We start from the raw sequence: 22901 nt of genomic DNA on the forward strand, positions 1-22901 counted from the left end.
CATAGACTTCTGTTGATCAAAAAACTTATTTCACTTTCTGCTTGTGCCTACTTGCATTAATTAGCTGTTATTGATGTTGTAATTATGTAGTCACTCCCGTATCCTGGGGTTTCACCAGTGTCTTTCTCCTCGCTTGTCAGTCTGAGATTGACATGTATATAGTGTATATTCCTTCTCTTATTTGTCCCTCCTCTTAGAAAATAGAGATTCACTTTGAAGGTAGTTCGTGATCCCTCCCTGTTTTTTCTCACAGGTGACTAACATTTTGTGTGTGACTTTTCCATGGGATTTGTTTGACACGTTTCTTTATTAAAGGGGGAGGATTGGAACACCTTGGGCTGAGAGTCAGATAATAACAGAGGCCCATACATTTAGCAAACACAGATAAAACATTGTCTTTTAAACATCAGTGTCAAGAATGCTCCTACTGCTCACACAAGCCCCAGTTGAAATTATAAATTCATTGCATAATGTTTGTATTCAGAAAATGCATCTTGAATTAAGTTTATTTGGCAATTCATTTATGTATTTATTAATTCATTCTTTTGTTAGAATCTTTGCTAGTAGTTTAAGAAAATAAACTCTAAATATATCTTACCTATATCTTATTTTAAATTTACATATTTAATATTTTTATTTACTTTACATTTAGTCATTTAGCAGATGCTTTTATTTAAAGCGATTTACAAATGAGTACAACAGAAGCAATCAAAACCAACAAAAGAGCAAAAATATGTAGCTGAAATGCTGTAACAAGTCTCAGTCTAACACAATACATGTACCAAGTTTTTTTAAATAATATATTAAAAGAAAACAAGTAGACAAAACAGAAAAAGAGTAGAGAATGCAAGTTTTTTTTCCTTTTTTTTATAAAAGGTAAACAAGTAGATAAAAATGAAATGGAACAGAGATTATGTTTGAGGATCAAGTTAAGATGGAAGAGATGTGGTTTTAGCCGTTTCTTGAAGATGGCCAAGGACTCAGCTGCTCTGATTGAGTTGGTCAGGTCATTTCCCCAGGAGGGAACAGTTAAAGTAAAAGTCTGAAGTGGTGATTTTAGGTAAAGGGGTGAAGAACCAGTGGTTGTTTTGTAGTCAAACATCAATGCTTTGAATTTTAGTGAGCAGCTATTGGTAGCCAGAGCTAATTGATGAACAGAGGTGTGACACTTATTTGGCTCGTTATAGACTAATTTTGCAGCCTCTGTTACACAGCCGCATTCTAGATTAATTGGTTTGATAGAACTGACTGGAAAACCTGCCAAGAGAGCATTGCAATAGTACAGCCTGGACAGAACAAGAGCTTGAACAAGGAGTTGTAGCATGTTCCGACAAAAAGGGCCAAGGTTCCTGGTAGGGGTGGGCGATATGGCAAAAATACTATATTAGCACGATATAATAGTCCAGGTGATATGGGAAAATTATGTTAACTTTTTCATAAAAGCATGAAACTTGGTACTCTTGTTTAGTTTGCAGCCCTTAAAATTTTCAGAAATAGAACAATCTCAAAAACAACCCGTGGTTGCCATGATGACCATTTTACATTCGACTATAACCAAATAATGTATTTTGTGTCATATCTCCTGAACCAAAAATGATAACACAGAAAAGGCAATGTTTACCCCTATGTTTTGATGGCCAAGAATAACAATAATGCCATATGCAGCAACATAAACTGTTCAGGTGAAAAGTTGATGGTGAGATCAGCAATGTGAGAAGGAAATTACATCTGAGCATTACAGTATCATAGCATTTGCAAAAGTCCATATTATGGCTATTCATTTTTTCTTTATTTGATAGCAAATATTTGATTCAATAATACATTAAAAGATGGTTTTCAAAAATACTATAATATATTTCAGATATATAAAAAAAATAATCTCAGTTAAGTGTATTTTTCCTTACCTCTCAGGCAGAGTCAGGTTGGTGGTAGTATGTTTCTAATTAATTCTTGTTCTCTCTCAACAATGCTCTTACATCACATGCACATGGCAATGCAATCAGGTGAACAGTTAATGGTTAATTCAGTGACTTTATGAGAAGGATTACAATGAAATCTCAGAAGAGAACTCATTTCATGTAAACTTAATTTACAATTACTCTTTGAGGCCAGAGTTGTCTGTTTTCCATAAGGATGATGCCAGAGTCCTGCATGTACCCGCCTGGCCTCAAAGAGTAATTGTAAATTAAGTTTACATGAAATGTGTTTGAAATTTCATCCTGCATCCTGCATGCAGGCGGGTACATGCAGGTGAATCACTAATATTTAATGTAATGGGTGGAATAATATTTATGTGTAGGGTGTGATGCGGGTGCGGGCCGGACGGTGACCAGCACGGGCGGGTAGTGGGTCCAGTCACCAAGGCTTTTTTGACTCAGTCCAGTACACACTTGATTGACAGCTGTAGTGATTATATTAAAGGTTAGCGCTCTTTGTTTGCTTTCTGTATTTAATCTACTCACAATTTGAATTAACTTTTTTTTGCCTGCCTCATGTAGGAGATTTAATGCTGGTGCGGTTCGGGTCACAGTTTTTATGTCAAATGGGTCGGGTATAGGATTAAATTAGTGTTGCTATCGGATAATGGTGTTTTGTTAATTACTGCGATTGTGGGAATATCATTTCACCAGGAAAGGTGAATAAAATTTCTTCTCTGTGATGTCACCACAACGCATCGCTTACAGATCTCAGGATTTTGGAGGGGATGTAGATTCGTAAGTGTAGGAGGGTTTTGAGCTTGTGGCTGTTCTGTACGCAAACATCAATGTCTTGAACTTGATGCGAGCCGCAAACGGTCGCCAGTGCAGGGAGATAAAGAGAGGTGTGACGTGGGCCCTTATGGGCTCTTTGAAGACCAGTCGTGTCACTGCATTCTGAAACATTTGTCGAGGTTTGATTGCACATGATGGAAGTCCAGCCAGAAGAGCATTGCAATAGTCCAGAAATGACAAGGGCCTGGACAAGAAAGTGTGCAGCATGCTTTGTTTGGAAGGTCCTGATCCTGATCCATTCAGCCTGAGATCCATGCAGCTACTATTGGATTGTCTGATTGAAATTTATAATAGAGCTGTGTTTCATTAGCATAGCAATGGTAGAAGAAACCATGTGCTTGTATAATGGGTCCCAGTGATGTAGTGTATATGGTGAGAAGGAGGGGTCCTAGAACTGATCCTTGAGGAAACCCTGTGACTGGCTGATGTTCTTTGGATACCTCTCCTCGCCAGGAAATCATGAAAGACCTACCTGTGAGATAAGATTCAAACCAGTGGAGTGCAGATGAACAAACAACATTACATTGTACATTACACGTCACATCCTGATGTCATGTGACATTACAGGACCTTTACGTGTTGTGTGTGAACGCAAGCACAGATTCCGGGAAATCACTGGCAGTGTGAATGAACCAAAATCTAACGATCCAGGAACAATTCCTGGGACACCTGTATATTATCTGGAATCTCAGTGTGAATGGGGCTCCAGTTGAATGGTCACTGCGGAAACCTGATAGGTTAACATTCAGTTGGTCATTCTCTGAAAGAAATAATGTAACGGTGTCTATAGTGAACCAAATGGTCCATTCCATTAGAATTACAAAGGAACGGCATTCCCCAGGAATGTATTGTAGATTGCAGGATCTCCAGCGGGAAGGTCCTAACAGTATCTGTTGTTTGAAGGAAGACATGCTAACATCGCTATTGAAGAAAATTTTGGTCAAGCCTACAAAATTTTTTTGCATTAGAGAAATCTAGTATATTGGTGAGCCACCCAAAAGACTGCTCAGCAAAAATACAGTAAAGATGATACAGATAGGATGCAGCTTATCAAGATTGTGTTGCCCTCTGTGTGTGATGTTAGAGCATTGTTGAGAGAGAACAAGAATGTATTTGAAACATACTACCACCTACCTTACTCTGTCTGAGAGGGAAAGAAAAATACACTTACCTAAGATTATATATTTTTTACTGTATATATCTCTGAAATGTATGATTGTATTCTTTAAAACTATTTTTATTGTACTATTGAATAAAATATTAGTTAAGCTGGTGTGTGGTGGGTGTTCTGGTGCCATATGGCATCACTGGCCTGACAACGTCAGACTTCGTACTTCCGCTTCTGCTGCTTTAGGTTAGGGAAATCAACAATGACAGGGGACATGGAGACACGGGATGCTATTTGCTCTGAATATTCCTTGCATTTGCCAACTGAAGCCCGAACAAGAAGAGTGTTTGTTTCACAATTTGAATGGAGGTGATGTTGTGGCCTTACTCCCGACAGGTTTTGGGAAAAGTTAAATTTATTAACTATAACTGATTGTCAGCGAGAAAGTGAGGAGGCCAAAGTCTAGCAAGGTGATATTTGTGATTGTGAACTGCCATGTTCCCTCCGGTATTTCGATTGATGGTTTTGTTTTCGTAGCATTCCTGTGTTTACAGTGGAAATACGAGACAGCTGAGCCCATAGACATAATATCAAAAGGCAGCACATAGACACAAAGTCAAGTGGCAGTGAATTAGAGACTTGCTCTCCTGCGAGACCCTAAGCAACAGAGCGCGGCACGGGACAAGATGGGCAAGTGCTGCCGCCGGCGGGTAGACACTCTTGTGTTTACGGGAGGTGGGAAAATAAAATGATTCACGGGACATAAAACAGAAACGTGAATATATGTTTATTTAATAGAATTTATGTTTTAGGCATAAAATATCTAAAAAAAATGAATTGTTATCCATCTACTGCACAAAAACAACATGAACTGATATAAAATATAAAAGATTAACAGGGGCAAGCATATGCATACTTTCTATTTAGGCTATAACACGTGTTCGCTGTGTTGAGCAATGCAGTGCTGAAATTTGTGTGCTCACGAATTCTCTCATAACACAAAAATTGTAGACATTATGAAAGTTTCATTATGCGTATTTATTGGGTTATAACAGATTTGTGAGATTGCAGTGAACTGAGAGGTCTTTTAGAGATTATAAATGTAGCGTGTTTTGCTTGACCATGCATGCAGCAGCCGCTTGCTTTAGTTAAAAATAACAGTGTTCTGTGAATGTTGATGCTTTAATGACACTTATATTGGGAGCGTGTATGCTGGGACTTCATGGAGAAAAAAGAAATGTAACTAGTAATGTAACTAATTACTAATTACTTCTGAAATACACTAATCAGAATTTGCGGATCATCAGGATGGAATGAGAAGTAGAGTTGAGTGTAATCAGCATAGCAGTGATATGAAAAGCCTTGTTGATGAAGCACCCCAGTAGCTTGTGACTTGGACACCTCACCCCTCCAAGATACCTTGTACCTATCTGAGAGATAAGACTCAAACCACTGGAGAGCAGTTCCTATCCACATTGATTAACATATTGATCTGTTTGAAGGATTCCATTAATGTAGGTCACAAAATGTCTAAATCATTAGTAATGTGTAAATCATGTGTCAGTTAAGACCAGTACAAACGCTCCCCCACTGTGTAATGTATTATGTTGTAATATCATCTTTCTCCCTCAAAATGAAACTCCATGAACCATTCTAACAGTTCAGGGGTTGCAAAAGTTGTGGTTTTGCTATGATATGAAGGAAGGAAGGAAGGAAACATTTTTACAGGATCAAGCATGCTTATAGTGTAACATGTTGTTCCATACTGGTTTAGAAGATTTGAGGACATCATGTTTGAGTGGTTTACACTACAAGTTCTGGAAATTAGATTATAATAAATGTTTTAAAGCATAACAGTGCAATACATTTTTTCCTGTACTTTTAAGACATAATTTGTGACATCCTCCCATTGCTTTGTTTGTTCCAGATTGTTTATTTTAAAAACACACATTTGTATACATCATAAAACAGGACACCGGCAGTATTGGGTGTATTGCTCTTTGTTCTTAACATGGTGAAAGTCCTTTATTAGGCGATCTAAAGAGGGAATGCATTGTCTCTGACTGACCGCTGAGTTTGTGTGAATCCACAACCAAAAAGAAAGTAAACATTAGGACATGTTTTAATTTAGCTTTGATAAAAGCACAATGTGAAATCCCAAGGAAATATTAAAAACTACAGGGTGAAATACTATTTAAAAAGCTTTGTTATGCCCATAAGGCATCATTTATTTTTAGCACAGAGAGGATCCTGGGACTTCATTGACGCACTCAAAAAAAAAAAAAATTGTCCCTACTTTTTTACTTCCTGCTAACTATGTTAAGGGGAAGGGGGTTGACTTTGGAAAGTTAATAAAGCAACACACTTATAGTTTTATCGGTCTCTTTCAGACACCAGCAGACTCTCCATGTATCTTGAGCAGATGTCATTCAACTTGCATTTGAAGGTGGAGACGCTCTGCACTGATTTGACTTTACAGGCCTCATGAAACTGGTTGTGGCACAGGAACGAAGGTTTGGCCATTAACAAGCTTCCTGAGTGGCTTTCTAATATTTATCGTTACAGTAAAGGACTTCTCAGCTAGCAGGAAAGTACTTTTTACAGCTAATTAAGAAGAAGATCAGAACACCATGAACCTGTATTGACCTGTATTTACATGAGAACACTCCCGTTATGTGTGTTTTATCATCCAGTCAATCAGCGGTGCAATGAAACATCAGTGTTGTGCTATAAACACTGAAGATTATAGACAACTACACTTAACTACACACAAAAATAAAGGTGCTTCCCGATGAACCTTTTTGTCTAAATGGTTTTATAAAGAACCTTTAACATATGAAGAATCTGTTTCACAAAAGGTTCTTTGTGGTGAAAGAAGGTTCTTCAGATTATAAAAAGGTAAGAAAGAGATGGTTTTTTAAAGAACCTTTGACCGAATGGTTCTTTGTGGAACCATAAATGGTTCTATGGCATTGCTGTGAAAAACTTTTTAAGCACCTTTATTTTTAAGAGTGTTAATATTAATCTTCTCATTTAAGGATCTAATCTGGATGCAGTAAAGTATTTCTGATTGCTTGGACAGCAATAGAAAATAATGACTCACTGGAATGAGTAGTGTATCACTTTATCAGACATTTCCCTCCCTATATGCTCTCAGAAAATCCTGAGAGTAGAAATGATGGTATGTGCAATTTAAGTTAGCTTTAAAAAAATTGTTTTTGTCATTTTAGATGTTTCTCCAGACAGTTGGAAAATTTCAATGAGAAATGTTATACTGAAGTTATATTAAAAACTTTTTAGCACAGTCACTAAGATCTCAAACAGGACCCAATCAAAACACATGAAATGTGTACAAACACCTGATACAAACTTGAACATTGCTTAAAACATCTGCAGAATATAATTTACTTTTCTTAGGAAATGTTTTGATGTATTGCAGATGAGAAAATGTTCTAAAAGTTACAATGTGCAGATGAAAAGGCAGGTGTGATGTGTATGAATCAGACAAGTGAAGTTTACACAATAAATCATGTTGTGGCAGCAGTGTTATAATTGAGCTATGGGTGGACTAATTGTTACATGAAAGTTGACCTCTCTCCATGTTTTTTTTTTTTTTTTTGAAAAACATCTAAAGTTTAATTTAATTAGTACTGCTCTCTTTAAATAACTAAATATATTTATTCGGTCAAAAATAAAATAAAAACAGTAAAGCTGAGAAAGATAATTACTTTTTTTTAAATAAATATTTTTATATATTTTAAACTATAATTAATTATTGTGATGGCAAAGCACATTTTCACCATCCTTTCTCCAGTCTTCAGTCACATGATGCTCCAGAAATCATTTTAATATGCTGCTCAGAAAACATTTCTTATTATCAACAGTTGTGCTGCTTAATATTTTATGGAAACTTAATATTTTATGGAAATTTATCAGGACACTTTGACCTAAGGTTCAAAAGAAAAAAAAATGTTTTACTGTTTTTAATGTGTATATAGTTATTTTTGTATTTTTAAAAACAAATATTTTTAACAAAAATAATGTTTGCTTTGAGAATTTTGCTAGAAAAGACAAAATGCTGATTCTAAAAAAATAATTGTGTGTGAAGAATAGGAAAAATAAGAAGGAGATGGAGGAGAAGAATATTCAAAAATAATTGATTGGATCTTTTTCTAACTTCAGTCTTTGTTTCACTATAGGGGATTTCTTTGGGTGTGACCATGCAAATGCAGAAGCTCTTGACACAACGTCCGTCTTTGACAGACCGGTCGACCTGCCAAGTCCTTAATGCTTTCTTCCCATGGGAGACTGCAGCAAGCTCTCTCAGCCCAACTTGACTTTGCTGATTTCGCTAAACTGTTCGACAGGCTGACCATCATTGGAATCTGTCAGCAAACACAAGGTCAATTGGGCTGGATTGTGTTGAGTGACATCCTTAAAAATATGAATATTGTCCACGTCAAGGCAAGCTATTCTAATTGGCCTGTTGCATATTAAATTACAGTGTTAAGTGGTGTCAAGTCAACTTGAGGCTTTACGCATCAAGGCGAGCCTTTGGAATGTTTAATTACCTTAGACCAACAGGCTGTATCAGGCTGTGCGTCATTGCCGGGGAAAATCTTGGAAAGGAGAGTGAGAGTGGCAGTGGCAACAAGCAGAACCTATGCCTGTCCAGAGGTGCCACACAATCTGTGGCGACTGACCCTCTCACACATCTCACCATCTCCAACTCTGATCTCCTCGATTTAGACATTGATGACGAAGAGGAGGAAGCAAGTCATCTCTTCCCCGACCAATAGTCTAGGCCAGCTAAGAGTGACCTTTATGATGGGAAAAGGTTGCCTCCTGCTCAGCCTGCAGAGAGACAACTCCTGCCTGCCGTGCCTGTTTGCATGAAGGAAATATCCCACTACTGGTCTAGCCCCTTTAAGAGCAAGCTCCCCACCAAGGGATATTCCATATTGGAGATACAAGGGATGGGAGAGCTGGGGTCGGACCCCCAACAGTAGAGTCTTCGTTGACCTCATCTCTATTCAAATCAACACTCTGTTTTCTGTCTTCTCTTGATTTTGCTGCAGAGTAAGATGGAATAAGAAGGTCTACATATCAGAGGATGTATGAATATGCAGGGCAGTCCGTGTGCTCACTGAACCCAGTGACTTTACTGTCAGACTACCAAGTGGAGATTTCGGAGGAAATGGGGTGGCAACTGGACTTAGGAGCACCGAACCCTGCACTCTGGGACTAAATTTGTGCGGTGAATGATTTAATTTTGTGTGCTCTTCCCGTGGCATGGTTCAGGGCTGTGGACGCGTGATGGACTTGGCTGTATCAGTTGAGAAAGTGTTATGACTAAACTTAATGAGCAGAAATCGGAAGTAATTGATGCTGCTTATGACCCTAAGGTGCTGTTTGCCCCAGCCCTTGATAAAATGAGGGAAACCAGCACTCTCAGCAAACAGGAGAGTGAAGCTTTTAACCTCTGTCTGCCACGTAAGCAAGCGCCATGGTTACCCACTCAACTGGCATGACAGGGCATTGCAGCAGCAGCTGCGGCAAGAGGGAGACTAGTGGGCACTAGGGCTCTAAGACCTGTCAAAGAGGGCAGCACGCTGGCCAGCAACCATGACTGGATGCCTCCAGACCTTGGGGAAAGCATTCGACTTTAGCCACGACAGCTAAAAACCATCCATACCACCAATAGGAGTGGAAGAAGCAGTTTGCAACCTCACACGTAGGTTTTCCCCAGCTCTTCTCTCCACCCGCTAATAGAAGAAGGTGGGAATACAGCCCTCTTGTTCTGAGTTCAGTAAGGGCCCTTTCGGTAAGCTGTTTTTAAGTTCAGTGAGAAGAGGGAGCTCAGGATCATGTTCAACAGTGTCTCCAAGTACTCACATGGTGTTTTTAAACACATTTCAGTTTGGGGGAATTGAACATAAAGACTGCATCATCGCATCCAAGCCACAAGCTGAGGGCATTATGCTCCCCAAGTTCAGAGAACACATGAATAAATGTTATCCTCCAAAGACACACAAAAAAATGCACTGAAACATGAGAAGTGCTCCCCTAGTTTCACAGCTGGAGGAAGCGCTCACTCCTTCAGTGGGAGCCAGCATGGCAGCAGTTATGATGTCATCACTGTGCAACTTCAGCCAAGTGGAAGTTTACGGAGGACTTCTCTCTGCCCGTTTAGCCATTTGATGCACATGTGCAGTTCATCCGTGGGTTCTGCCGATGATTTCATGGGGATACAGACTTCATCATAATCAATTACATACGATTCTGTTGAGCTTATGAATGCAATAGCCAGTTAGAGGCGTTGTCATCGCTGAAAAACCAGAGTTTTTTCATTGCGCAGTCCTGCTGACTGGATTCTACGCTCTCTCATCACCTTGTCATTTTAGACAGTGCTTAAATTTGCACTATGGACTTAAGTCAGTAATAATATTCTTTAATAATGTCAATGTTCTTTGCTCACTTTCTGTATATAATAGCATAATAAATAGTAACTTACAGTGTTTTTCTTAAATTCACATTAAATACAAAAACAGTCGTGTTAATATTTTATGACACCAATATCTGGTACTTAAGTAAAAAGACTGGTTTTATGCATAGTTAATAGCTTTCACTAACATTATGCTACTTCGCCCATCGCACTTTAAAGATCAACTAACATAATCTAAAGATGCAAAATGCATTTACTTAACACATTCGAGAATCAAGTTATTTCATGATATAGTTATCATATATATTTCATGATATAGTTATCATATATATATTCATATATATTTCTTATTAAAAAAGGCCTACATCAGATATAAAGTGCTATCCACCCCCCACACAAACACTGGTGGCCCCCTCAAAAATATTAAGTGCATGATGCCCCTGCAAACATTTCAATTATTTAGAGTTAGCCAGTGTGGTTAGAGCTGTAACATTTTCTGAGCTTCATCAAAGGTCAGCATGTTTTAGTGAAAACGAAAAAAATTCCACAGTAGTTGCTTACATCAGTCGTCAGGGGCTCACTTCAACTGCATCAGATGGCAAAGAGGCTGATCACATGGATTGACACAAGGCTTTTATCCTTCAGGCCAACTCTCACTCCAGGGTTTTTAAACAGAGGAGCAGATTATTGTCCAGGGGAAACCTCCTGTATGGGGAATGGAAACTCCATCACCATGTGGTGAACCATATATGGCTTTGTTTGGGATTTGCTTGTGGTGCCTTTTACCAATTTAGCATCATGAATTTCCTTCTCTAAAGAGTCATTAGTCACATGTTATTTTGGTTTGACTGGTGACTGGCTCAAAAAAAAAAAGCCTGAATTCACCCTCATTCATCCCACAGACACTAACAAACTTTAGATACATGGAATAACCACCTCACTTGCAATGATCAATACCTCTCAAGTGATTATACTAAACATTGGTAAACCGCTGGCCTTTCTGACTCATAACGGCATTGCAGAACATCAGTGCAGTCTCATGAAATCTAAATGAGAAGTTATTGACAAGCAGAGGCATCTGGAAGAGAACCTGTTTAAGTTAAACATTTGAGTTAAGAAATCAAAGGATTTCATTTTAAGCAATGAATAAATACCAGAAATAGAAACTGTTATAAGTTCTAAAAGTAGACATTTTAAAAGTCGCCTTTTAAAGATAAAACAGATAAGAGTTCATAAATCCCCTGGTAAAAGGAATAATAAATGATAAGAAATGAATAAACATGAAGTACAAATAGAGATAAAGATACACGCAATACTAAGACAAACAAAACTGAAAGAATAGTTATGTTTGTATGTATTATATAATATGTAAATAATAAGAAAAGGGTGATTTTACTAAAACATGTTTGTTTTTTTTAGATTTTTTACACAATGTACATTTTGCACAACAGGTAAGAAGGACCTATGACTGATCTTTTATATTATTAATCGATTTGCATTTGATTCCTTTTTATTCCAGTATTGCTTTTTTGCAACTGTTTAACAAACAAGACTGGGAGAAAACACTTTTTGTGAAAAAACATTTTGTTTTTAGGGTATAGTTCACCCCAAAAATTGGTGAAAATTTACTCACCCTCTGCCCAACCAAGATGGAGATAAGTTTGTTGCTTCACTAGAACAGATTTGGAGTAATTTAACATTACATCACTTGCTCACCAATGGATCCTCTGCAGTGAATGGGTGCCATCAGAATGAGAGTCCAAACAGCTGCTAAAAATATCACAATAATCCTACTGCTACATTTCTCCAATTTGGTTCTGATTATATATATATATATAAATCTACATCTTGTATGGCTTGAGAGGGAATACGGTTTTTAAATGGAAATATATTAGAGAACTGCACGGTGTATATATTGTGGGACATCAAAGGGTTAAGTGCTTTGTGACCTTGTATAGTCTTTTCTGCCTGTTAAAGAAACTGATGAAGAAGTGAAGAATTTACATTAAGTCGTTAAGGGCTGTAAGTTGTGAAAGTATTATAGGGAACCCTAAAAATAGACAAACTGGAAGCTCCCTCTTTAAAGATGAGATAAGAAAGATAAGATAAAGCTTTATTCATCACCGTGGAGAAAATTAATACTTACATTTACATTTTACATTTATTCATTTAGCAGACGCTTTTATCCAAAGCGACTTACAGATGAGGACAGTGGAAGCAATCAAAAACAACAAAAAGAGCAATGATATATAAGTGCTATAACAAGTCTCAGTTAGGTTAACACAGTACACATAGCATGGGATTTTAAATAATAAAAATAAAAAAATATATAAAAAAATAACCGACAGAATAAAAAAAGAATAGAGCAACCACTGTCTTTCTTCTGAGATTCTAAGACCATTTCTCAAGTATTTTTCTGTTGATTCTTTATAGCACTAAGGCTATTAGTTCAAGAATTCAGTCCTCAGTATTATTGAGTCAGTTTTCTCCTCGACCAGCAGAGGGTATCATCAGGTGATAATGAGAAGTCACCATGCTGGAATCAAATGTCTTTGTAATGACTGCCACTCTGTGCTCACTGAAAACAATTCACTGTGAAATTAAGTAACTCATTCATTACAAAAAAGCTAAAGCGATTTAATTTTGTTATTACTATTTATAATTATAAATTAATATTTTATGAATCGTTTATTATTATTAATTTATCTTGCTATATACGTTAACCTGCTATTAAACACCTATAGATATAGCAAATGCATATATAAAGAATATAAAACTGTAGGCTATAAAACAATATAAAACTGTTGAAATAAATTTATATTAATCAGCAGTATACATTCTTAACATTTAAAATACACGTGATATTCATGAAAATATAAATATAACTTGATATTCATTAAAATAGCTGATATTTAAGATAACCTTGTACTGAAAACATGAACTTTTAGTAATCGATAAAAATATTTATTAATATGTTTTTTGTATATTAAAGCGTAATGTGTTTATATAAAGGTCTACTATTTTTAGAAATAACTGGATTTCTCTATACGGCCCCATTTATAAGACTAAACTAGATACATAGAAAGCGTCGATTGCAGTGGAAACGTTCGCGTCGCGTCACTCGCGTACATGCGTCGATAGGGCTCTGTTCTGAACTCGTGTACCCATGATGCTGCGGGTTTGTCGAAACTTTCACAGGCACGGAAGAGGATACAGGCAGGTTAAAGCGAAAACAAAAGACATCCACTACCACGCTGTGTTGAGATATAAAAATGTATGAGTGTCAATAGCATTCCGAGACAGTCTGCTGTTAGATATGCGTTGCTGCTGTCAACGTACGCTCGCAGTTCAGGCGCAACGTGCACGCGCAGCGGAGCTCATTGAGTGACAGGTTACCAGGTAAGAGCGGTTTAACAAACCGAAACCTTTCAATGTAGATGGGTAAACTTTTCTGCGGGCGGGCTGGTTGCTTGACCATCGGCTCCAAAATTTGTGAGTGGGGGGGCCACCGTTCCCAAACGTTTCGTAATGTCTGTTTCGTCCCATTGAAAGTTAATGAGCAACCTATTGCACCCTGGAGTTGTCTGGCAAACGCTGCATCGCGCAAAGTGGGTTGCCAGGTCCTTTTATATTACATGCCGTTTTATGATACTTGGCTGCTATAACATTACCCCATAGCCTCTGTATTGTTAAATACTGAGGAAAACAGGCTACATAGCTGATAAATGTTTAATGCTTTTTGGGTGCAACCTTAAAAGGTTTTATCTCAAACTCTCTTTTACCTTACCTGTTAAAGTAAAACCCTTCATGAAAAGTCAGATATTTATAATAAATATTTTAAAATATATATTGTATTAATGACGTAATATTCAATTTATAATTCAATAATTACATTTAATATTTTGTTTATTTTTCTAATTAATATTTTATAACTAATGTTGTTTTTCTGGTGTTGCCATCTATTAATAAGACTTTATTAATTAGGAAATTTATGTTACAAGTTTCTGTGACAGGGGATCATTGATCCGATAATATACTACACTATATTAGTTCTATAATATACAGGTGCATCTCAGTAAATTAGAATGTCGTGGAAAAGCTAATTTATTTCAGTAATTCTACTCAAATTGTGAAACTCGTGTATTAAATAAATTCAGTGCACACAGACTGAAGTAGTTTAAGTCTTAGGTTCTTTTAATTGTGATGATTTTTTTTTCTCACATTTAACAAAAACCCACCAATTCACTTTCTCAACTAATTAGAATACTTCATAAGACCAATAAAAACATGTTTAGAGAATTGTTGGCCTTCTGGAAAGTATGTTCATTTACTGTACATGTACCCAATACTTGGTAGGGGCTCCTTCTGCTTTAATTACAGCCTCAATTCGGCGTGGCATGGAGGTGATCAGTTTGTGGCACTGCTGAGGTTGTATGGAAGCCCAGGTTTCTTTGACTGTGGCCTTCAGCTTATCTGCATTTTTTGTTTCTAATTTTCCTCTTGACAATAGCCCATAGATTCTCTCTGGGGTTCAGGTCTGGTGAGTTTGCTGGCCAGTCAAGCACACCAACTTTTGGTGCTTTTGGCATTGTGGGCAGGTGAAAATGAAATCAGCATCTTCAAAAAGCTGGTCAGCAGAAGAAAGCATGAAGTGCTCCAGAATTTCTTGGTAAACGGGTGCAGCAGTGACGTTTATTTTCATAAAAACACAATGGACCAACACCAGCAGATGACATTGCGCCCCAAATCATCACAGACTGTGGAAACTTAACACTGGACTTCAAGCAACTTGGGCTATGAGCTTCTCCACCCTTCCTCCAGACTCTAGGACCTTGGTTTCCAAATGAAATACAAAACATGTTCTCATCTGAAAAGAGGACTTTGGACCACTGGGCAGCAGTCCAGTTCTTCTTCTCCTTAGCCCAGGTAAGATGCCTCTGACATTGTCTGTGGTTCAGCAAATTCCTTGACACGTCTGTGTGTGGTGGTTCTTGATGCGTTGACCCCAGCCTCAGTCCATTCCTTGTGAAGTTCACTCAAATTCTTGAATCGATTTTGCTTGACAATCCTCATAAGGCTGCGGATCTCTCGGTTGGTTGTCATCTTTTTCTTCCACACTTTTTCCTTCCACTCAACTTTCTGTTAACATGCTTGGATACAGCACTCTGTAAACAGCCAGCTTCTCTGGCAGTGAATGTTTGTGGCTTCCCCTCCTTGTGAAGGGTGTCAATGATTGTCTTCTGGACAACTGACAGATCAGCAGTCTTCCCCATGATTGTGTAGCCTAGTGAACCAAACTGAGAGACCATTTTGAATGCTCAGGAAACCTTTGCAGGTGTTTTGAGTTGATTAGCTGATTGGCATGTCACCATATTCTAATTTGTTGAGATAGTGAATTGGTGGGTTTTTATTAAATGTAAGCCAAAATCATCACAATTAAAAGAACCAAAGACTTAAACTACTTCAGTCAGTGTGCACTGAATTTATTTAATACACGGGTTTCACAATTTGAGTTGAATTACTGAAATAAATTAATTCTAATTTATTGAGATGCAGCTGTACTAATGTCCAATCCTATTCCTTATGTTGGGTTGAAAGTGGAAAAAAAAAGGTTTTGTAAGATTTATTGATCAGATTTGATTGTTGTCTTCAGCACACACTCGTGAAAACATGTGAAAGTAAATTGGAGTGCATTTGCGTGTTTGTTGAAAAGTGCTGAATAGGGAGGGATCAGTTCAACAGTAACAATGGCTGCAGCATGTGAGTGAATAATTAATTTCTAAGGTATGAATTCTAGGGTTTGAATTTGGTTTCCTGTACAAATTTTGCATTTCCTGGGGCAAAGAGTTTCAGTTTATATATTACTGGTCACACCTAATTAATCTACTGTATCTAATCATGAAGCAGGTATTTTATTTGTCTACTGAGGTCCAGTATCATTTCTAACAGGGTCCATTATGCACTGCAGGTTCTCATCATGTTCTGGGACTCCAATTCCATTGATAAGCTTCTCCTTGAAATCTCTGTCACACATCACACCCCTAAATTGAATTATAGTATTTGGTTCCTCCCATTATACGTTTTCAGAAAGTTGCTGGTTTTTGTGCTTGCTTTTGGACTTTTGATGACTTAAGGGTTAGATGTTGCAGGAATATTGCGTGATCCTACATTCAGTCTTTGTGTCTGTTGACAAAGGCCAGGATCTGTCAGTCTCTGCTCTCTCTGGAACACAATATTTTGTATTCATGACATTGGTTGGCCATTGCCAAACTGTTTTTTTTAATGTTTTTTTTTTTGTATTGTTTGTGTTTTTTTTTTTCTTTGTGCTTTGTTGCCTTCAGAAAAATGTACATTTCTGAAGGTTTTTGGGGGTTATTTCACATTTTCATTGTTGATAACTCTGTCCTCAGACATGGATCATAAGGATGTATTTGCAGCACTGCAGATGGTATGTTCAGATGTCATCTTGGCTCTTAATGGATCCCGCAACAATTCTTCAAACGCCGATGCCACCAATCGTCTGTTGGGGGTCATGAGGCAGATTCAGGAACATGGTCGTGCTGTTGAACCCTTGATCACTAGTTTTACTGCTGTCTATCACCATTTTGATTTGGATGCGCAGACCCCTGGCAATGGATATCGCACCTTAGTCAAGGTAACCACTAGCAGGTTGCAAAACTGTTGAGTGCAGTATTACAAATGGTGTTAAGTGCAAATAATGGCATATCATAATAACATTTTCAGCTGTGATGAAGTATTTTATGCTCACCAAGGCTGCAATTCTTTGATCAAAAATACGGTAAAACAAATATTGTGAAATATCACGATGCTTTAAAATAAGTTTTTTAAAATATATTTTAAATTTTAATTTATTTCTGAAATAGATAAGCTGTATTTTTAGCAGCTATAACTCCAGTCTTCAGTGTCACATGATCCTTCAGAAATCGTTCTAATATGCTGATTTGCTGCTCAAGAAACATTTATTATTTTCTGTGTGGAAAAAACAAAAAAACATTTGTGCTGTTTAATATTTTTGTTATAATTTTTTTTTCAGGATTCTTTGATAACTAGAAAATTCAAAATAACAACAGTTATTTAAAATTTAAATATCTTACCTTGCTGAAAAAAGCATTACATTTAAAAAAAAAAATCTGACTGACCCCAAACTGTGTATTTGTATAAAATATAGAAAATTATAGAATATTATTTAGCATAATATCCACAAATGGAGTCCATTGATGTTGTCTGTTTTCCATAGGTGGTCCATTCCTGCATCATCCACATCCTTCAGAAGGCCCGTTACATCGCATCAAACTGCACTGGAGCGTTTTTCAGGATGGACCATAATATGGCAGAGATGGATGCATACTGTAGTGCCCTGTGCCAGCTGCGGGCGTTGCTTTATCTGGCACAGGTATTACTTAGTGACAATGCCCATGGTCAGCTCTATTCACAGGAGGAAGGGGGTTTAAGCGAGAGGTTTGTGCGAGAGTATATCTCCATGCACAAAGCATGTTTCTATGGTCGTTGCTTGGGATTCCAGGTAAGATAATGTTAAAAATTATTTTGCATAATTTTGCCTTCATTTACGTTTTTTCTTTTTTAGCAGTTCTGGGAACCTCCCATGAATAAAAATCTTTATTGTTTCACTGGTGCGTGCAGTTTATATGTTGTATGCAAACTGGTTCCAGAAACACCAAGTCTTTATTTATTTGTCTCTGCTCCAAGTTTTCCCCTTCTCTCAGGCCTTTTCTACAGACAGTGGTCATCAGTATGGTGTCCTTTGGTGAAAACTACAAGAAACAGCAAACTGGGTTAGGTAAGTGCAGACTCATATAGGGCAGATCATAATATTAGGACTACTTGATTTATTCTTTGATGTGTTTATGTCTGCTATTTCCATAATGCACTGCAGTGGGGGAAATTAGTCTCTCGCACAACTACATATCCCTTTTGCCAATGAACTTTGATTTATTGACAGGCATTGCTGCTCTTTCTTTCTTCACATCGGGCAAATACATGGTAGATCCTGAGCTGAGGGGGACAGAGTTTGAGCGCATCACACAAAATCTAGATATGCAGTTTTGGAAAACCTTTTGGAATCTTACAGAGACTGAGTTATTATCAGTAAGTACAAGTATGTTTATGTGTGCTTCTATGAGAACAGATAAAACAATATCTGTATTCTTATTGTTGTTAAACTGGAGGTTTACAAAATGTAAAGTTCCATTCAAACGTTTGGGGTCAGTAAGATTTTTAAAAATGCTGACCAAGGCTGCATTTATTTAAACAAAAATGTAATTCATTCCTGTTATGCAAATCTGAATTTTCAGCATCTTTATTCCAGTATTCAGTGTCACATGATCCTTCAGAAATCATTCTATTATGCTGATTTGCTGTTTAAGAAAAATATCTTATTATTATCAATGTTGAAAACAGTTTTTCAGCTTAATACGTTTGTGGAAACTGATCAATTTTCAGACTTCTTTGATAAATGGAAGTTCAAAAGATTGGAAATAAAAAAAAATTGTAACTGTCATTTTGATCAATTAATTGCATGCTTTCTGAATAAATATACTAATTATTTTTAAAAACTCGGACTGACACCAAACTTTTGAATGGTATGTTTGAATAAGACAGAAGAGTTTTTAATTATATATTTTTTTTTTCTTTTCTGTATTTTTCTAAAGAGTTTGACAAGGATTACTTCCACTGTGGTGCAAGTGAATGTAATATTAACCATACCAGCTGTAAGTCTGAGTTTGCCACTGGCCTCTGACCCCAGTTTCTCAGTCTCTATGAGTCCTCCAGTTGCACACTGGGGCCCTGGGCCAGTCAAAGTGCGCTTGATCTCTCACACACTCCGACAAGGACAGGTTTGTGTGTTTTATGAAAAAGAAAGAATTAATAACATACTTAGATTTTGGACAAACAGGTATCCTAAGGCTCTGAATGATGTTTCTAGCATGAGTTTAAAGAAATGTTTTCAACATTCTTGTAATTAAATGCTGCTTTTCTTTCAAACTATTAGTTCTGCAAAATGTCCTCCATATTCAAACTCTTCCCACAGGACAGTGCAGAACTGTTGGCCCTTTCTCGTCCCGAGGGGCCTCAGCTCTCTCTGCCAGGGGGTTTCAGTCGTCAGACAGCTCCTCTTTCTCCATGCCTGCTCATACACTTCCACGGAGGAGGCTTTGTCGCACAAACTTCAAAATCACATGAGGTATGGCTGTGCCAATTTTATCTACCTATATAAAGTTTCTCACCTACTGATTTCATTGTTTGGATGTTGTGTTTTTTTCTCTCTTGTTTTCTCTCTATTGTAGAATTACTTGAAGAGCTGGTCAAAGGATCTGAATGTGCCTATTCTCTCTGTGGATTACTCATTGGCTCCAGAGGCCCCATTCCCCCGGGCTCTAGAGGAGTGTTTCTATGCCTACTGTTGGGCCTTAAAGAATTGCCACTTGCTGGGTTTGTAAAGCACACTCCTCTCCAAATGGAATAACTAATATGCAGACAGTAATTGTTTTATGGAGATATAATGTAATTTCAGTATTTACATGTACTAGTCAAAAAAGGCAGTTTTAAAAGGAAATGTAATGTTGTTATTAGTAAAAAGAAAATAGTATTATTATGAAAGAATATAAAAAAAACTTAATATGAACTACCATTCAAATATTTGGGCTCAGTAAGATTTTTTTTAGGGCGAGGGGGAGGTAAGGATGCAAAGACACTTACATAATACTACAAAATATATTTATTTCAAATAAATGCTGTTTTATAATTTTTATTCAAAGAATCTTGAAAAATCCTGGTTTCCGCCAACATATTAAGCAGCACAACTGATTTCAAAATGGATAATAAGAAGAAATGTTTTTTGAGTATATTAGAATGAGTTCTGAAGGATCCTGTGACACTGAAGATTGGAGTAATGACTGCAGATTGGGGGAAAAGACATTTTAAAAATGTATTAAAATAGAAAACTGTTATTGAAATTGTAATTTTACAGTATTACTGCACAGTACAGTACTGTTCAATATCAATAAAATGCAGACTTGGTGAGACTTCTTTTAAAAACATTAAAATATCTGACCCCAAACTTTTAAACGGTAGTGTATAATAATTATAAAATAAGTTGTAAACCATGTAGCCTGTCACAAATCCTATAAAAAGAGATTTGAACTTCTGCAAAGAACCATTTGAACTTTATTTTTACCTTTAGGTGTGTGAGCATATTAACAGGTGTGAACATGACAAGCAGTCCATGCCAACCATGCCTCAGGACTCTCTAAATGTTGATCTTGCTGCACAGGCTCGACTGCAGAACGTGTTTGTTTGGTGGGAGACAGTGCAGGTGGTAACCTGTGTATAACAGTCTCTATGAGGGCAATGTCTCACGGCGTACGTGTTCCTGATGGGATTGTGGCAGCATACCCAGCAACTCTGCTAACAACAGATGCCTCACCATCCAGACTTCTCACTTTAATCGACCCTCTGCTGCCTCTGAGTGTGCTCTACAAGTGTATTGATGCCTATGCTGGTGAGTCAAGTCATGTTCTAGACAAAAGTTTTATGCAGTACAGTTTTATCTACCGCACTTTCATGATTGTACTGTCTCTTGGTCACTGTCTTGGTCTCAGGTACGAGTTTTCAGTCAGCACAGCCTGCTCAGCAGTTAGACACCTTGGCCGCTTTGGGACACGACACAGTAAAGTTGTTGACTAACTTCGCTCAAGGAGCGACAAATTGGTTTCAGACCTTATTAGATCCAAAAGCAGCATCGTCATCCTCTTTAACCACATCATCAAACGGTCCTTCATCTACCAAGTCGCATTCTGTAGAGAAACCACAGGAAGTCAAAGAATACCCAGACAACTTTGAGCCACTCCGGTCTCGGTGTCTGGTGGATATACGGACACCTTGCACACCAATAATGAAGAACCCATTCGTTTCTCCTCTACTAGCTCCAGACAGTCTTCTCAAGGGGCTTCCACCAGTGCATATAGTGGTAAGACATGATGAAAATGCATTTCCAAGAACAACATTGAAGCTATTTTTTTAATGCTTTGATTGATTGTTCTTTTCAGGCCTCTGCTTTGGATGCCCTGTTAGATGACTCAGTGATGCTTGCCAAAAAGCTTAGGAATATGAACCAGCCTGTGACGCTCACTGTGGTTGAAGACCTTCCCCATGGCTTCCTGAGCCTATTACAGCTTTCCAAAGAAACCCAGGAAGCATCTGATATATGTGTGAAACGAATCAGAGAAGTCTTCCAGAAAGAGGAACTACCTGCTGATCAGAGGCAGCAGGGGCTCAATTAGACCGTTTAGGCTTGGGAAAGTCATGATGGACCACCAATGTCCAAGAAGTTCCAGGGATCTAAATAATAATGAAGTCAAAGTAGTTTTGACAGGTTTGAAACCAGATTTTTTTTTCTTAAGATAAGTCTGTCCACCAGCTGAACTCCTGGAAGCAATTGTAGATCCAGCTTGCAATACCACAGTCATAGGCTTAATGTGCAGCCAGTTTTGCATCAGAATTACTCATTTTTAAGTATTCACAATAACTATCCACTGTTGTGTTCTAAATTAACTGAAAGTCTTACCATCCACCAAATTTTCACCATTGTGCCTGTAGTGATGCAATTAGATCAATCCTAGCTACTTCTGCTCTGCAAATGAATATTTTTAAAGCAACTGCACTGTGGATTTTTATTAAAATCACCATGTCTGACTTCTTATTTTTATCTGAAATGAAAATGGTTTGAATGTTTTTGAATTAAATGTAGGGGTGTCAAACACACAGCACTCTCTATAATATATATATAAACTTATATTGTCCCACATAAAGTTGTATTTAGTGTGTCTCATGGCCTGAAATTACTTTGACACCCCTGCTATGGTGTATATATAACAATAGCAATGTCAGCTATAACATTATTTTAAAATGTGTAATTCATTTTTACGAGGATATTTGTGTGTGATATGATTGATTTTATATATCTGACAAAACTTTGAGGATGCAGTTATGCGCTTTATAGCATTGTTTCTTTTCATTGTACTGTTGTCTACACTTGAACCTTCATACGAACAGGTTACCTCATTATATTTCTTGAAGAACTGGCTGGATGCACAAGAATCATTCACTGTTGACTAGTTACCAGTTCACATTAATGATGCATTAAATTAAATGGCTAAAAGGTGTTCATAACCAAATCAGATTCAGCACATGATGACCTGTACTCTTTTCTTTTAACACTAAATATATTTGTTCTGTGCTTTACATTTCTGAGAGAATTTTGATGAACTGAATGTCAAATGCAATAAATTAATAATCCACTATTTTTAAAGGGCTCTGTGTTTCCAGTGCTGTTTTATGTTTTGGTCTATATGTTGCTCAATTTTGCAGTTATTGTTACTACAATAACATTATGGTAATTTGATAAGTATTAGTCACTACTTTATGCTACTACTACTAATAATAATAAGAATTTCAAGTCTGAATTCATGAAGTGTTAATTTATTGAATTTATTTTTTTTATTTATATATTTTAAATTACGTTTTTTCTAGTATTATT

General features: G+C 37.2%; 1 protein-coding gene across 2 annotated transcripts; it reads left to right on the forward strand.

Moving 5' to 3' along the window:
• The first annotated feature begins 13432 nt into the window (after positions 1-13432).
• On the forward strand, positions 13433-22667 carry LOC132104097 (hormone-sensitive lipase-like). 2 transcript variants are annotated; one of them, XM_059509314.1, is made up of 11 exons: positions 13433-13723; positions 16735-16979; positions 17583-17867; positions 18053-18143; positions 18306-18451; positions 19015-19200; positions 19395-19547; positions 19651-19795; positions 20637-20864; positions 20965-21332; positions 21412-22667. In XM_059509314.1, exons 2-11 carry the CDS (start codon positions 16737-16739, stop codon positions 21643-21645), a joined length of 2079 nt encoding a protein of 692 aa, XP_059365297.1. In that variant the 5' UTR covers positions 13433-13723; positions 16735-16736; the 3' UTR covers positions 21646-22667. The 2 variants fall into 2 exon arrangements, with proteins under 2 accessions (XP_059365297.1, XP_059365298.1); XM_059509315.1 differs by having other exon boundaries at positions 17583-17738.
• The last annotated feature ends 234 nt before the right edge of the window (positions 22668-22901 follow it).

This window comes from Carassius carassius, chromosome 25 (assembly GCF_963082965.1).
Source record: "Carassius carassius chromosome 25, fCarCar2.1, whole genome shotgun sequence".
NCBI lineage: Eukaryota > Metazoa > Chordata > Actinopteri > Cypriniformes > Cyprinidae > Carassius > Carassius carassius.

Excerpts from the sequence above, each read along its gene's own strand:
- LOC132104097 (XM_059509314.1), top strand. The coding sequence starts at position 16,737 with ATGGATCATAAGGATGTATTTGCAGCACTGCAGATGGTATGTTCAGAT. Across the intron at positions 16,980-17,582 it reads GATATCGCACCTTAGTCAAG|GTGGTCCATTCCTGCATCAT; the intron begins GTAACCACTAGC and ends TGTTTTCCATAG. Across the intron at positions 21,333-21,411 it reads TTCCACCAGTGCATATAGTG|GCCTCTGCTTTGGATGCCCT; the intron begins GTAAGACATGAT and ends TGTTCTTTTCAG.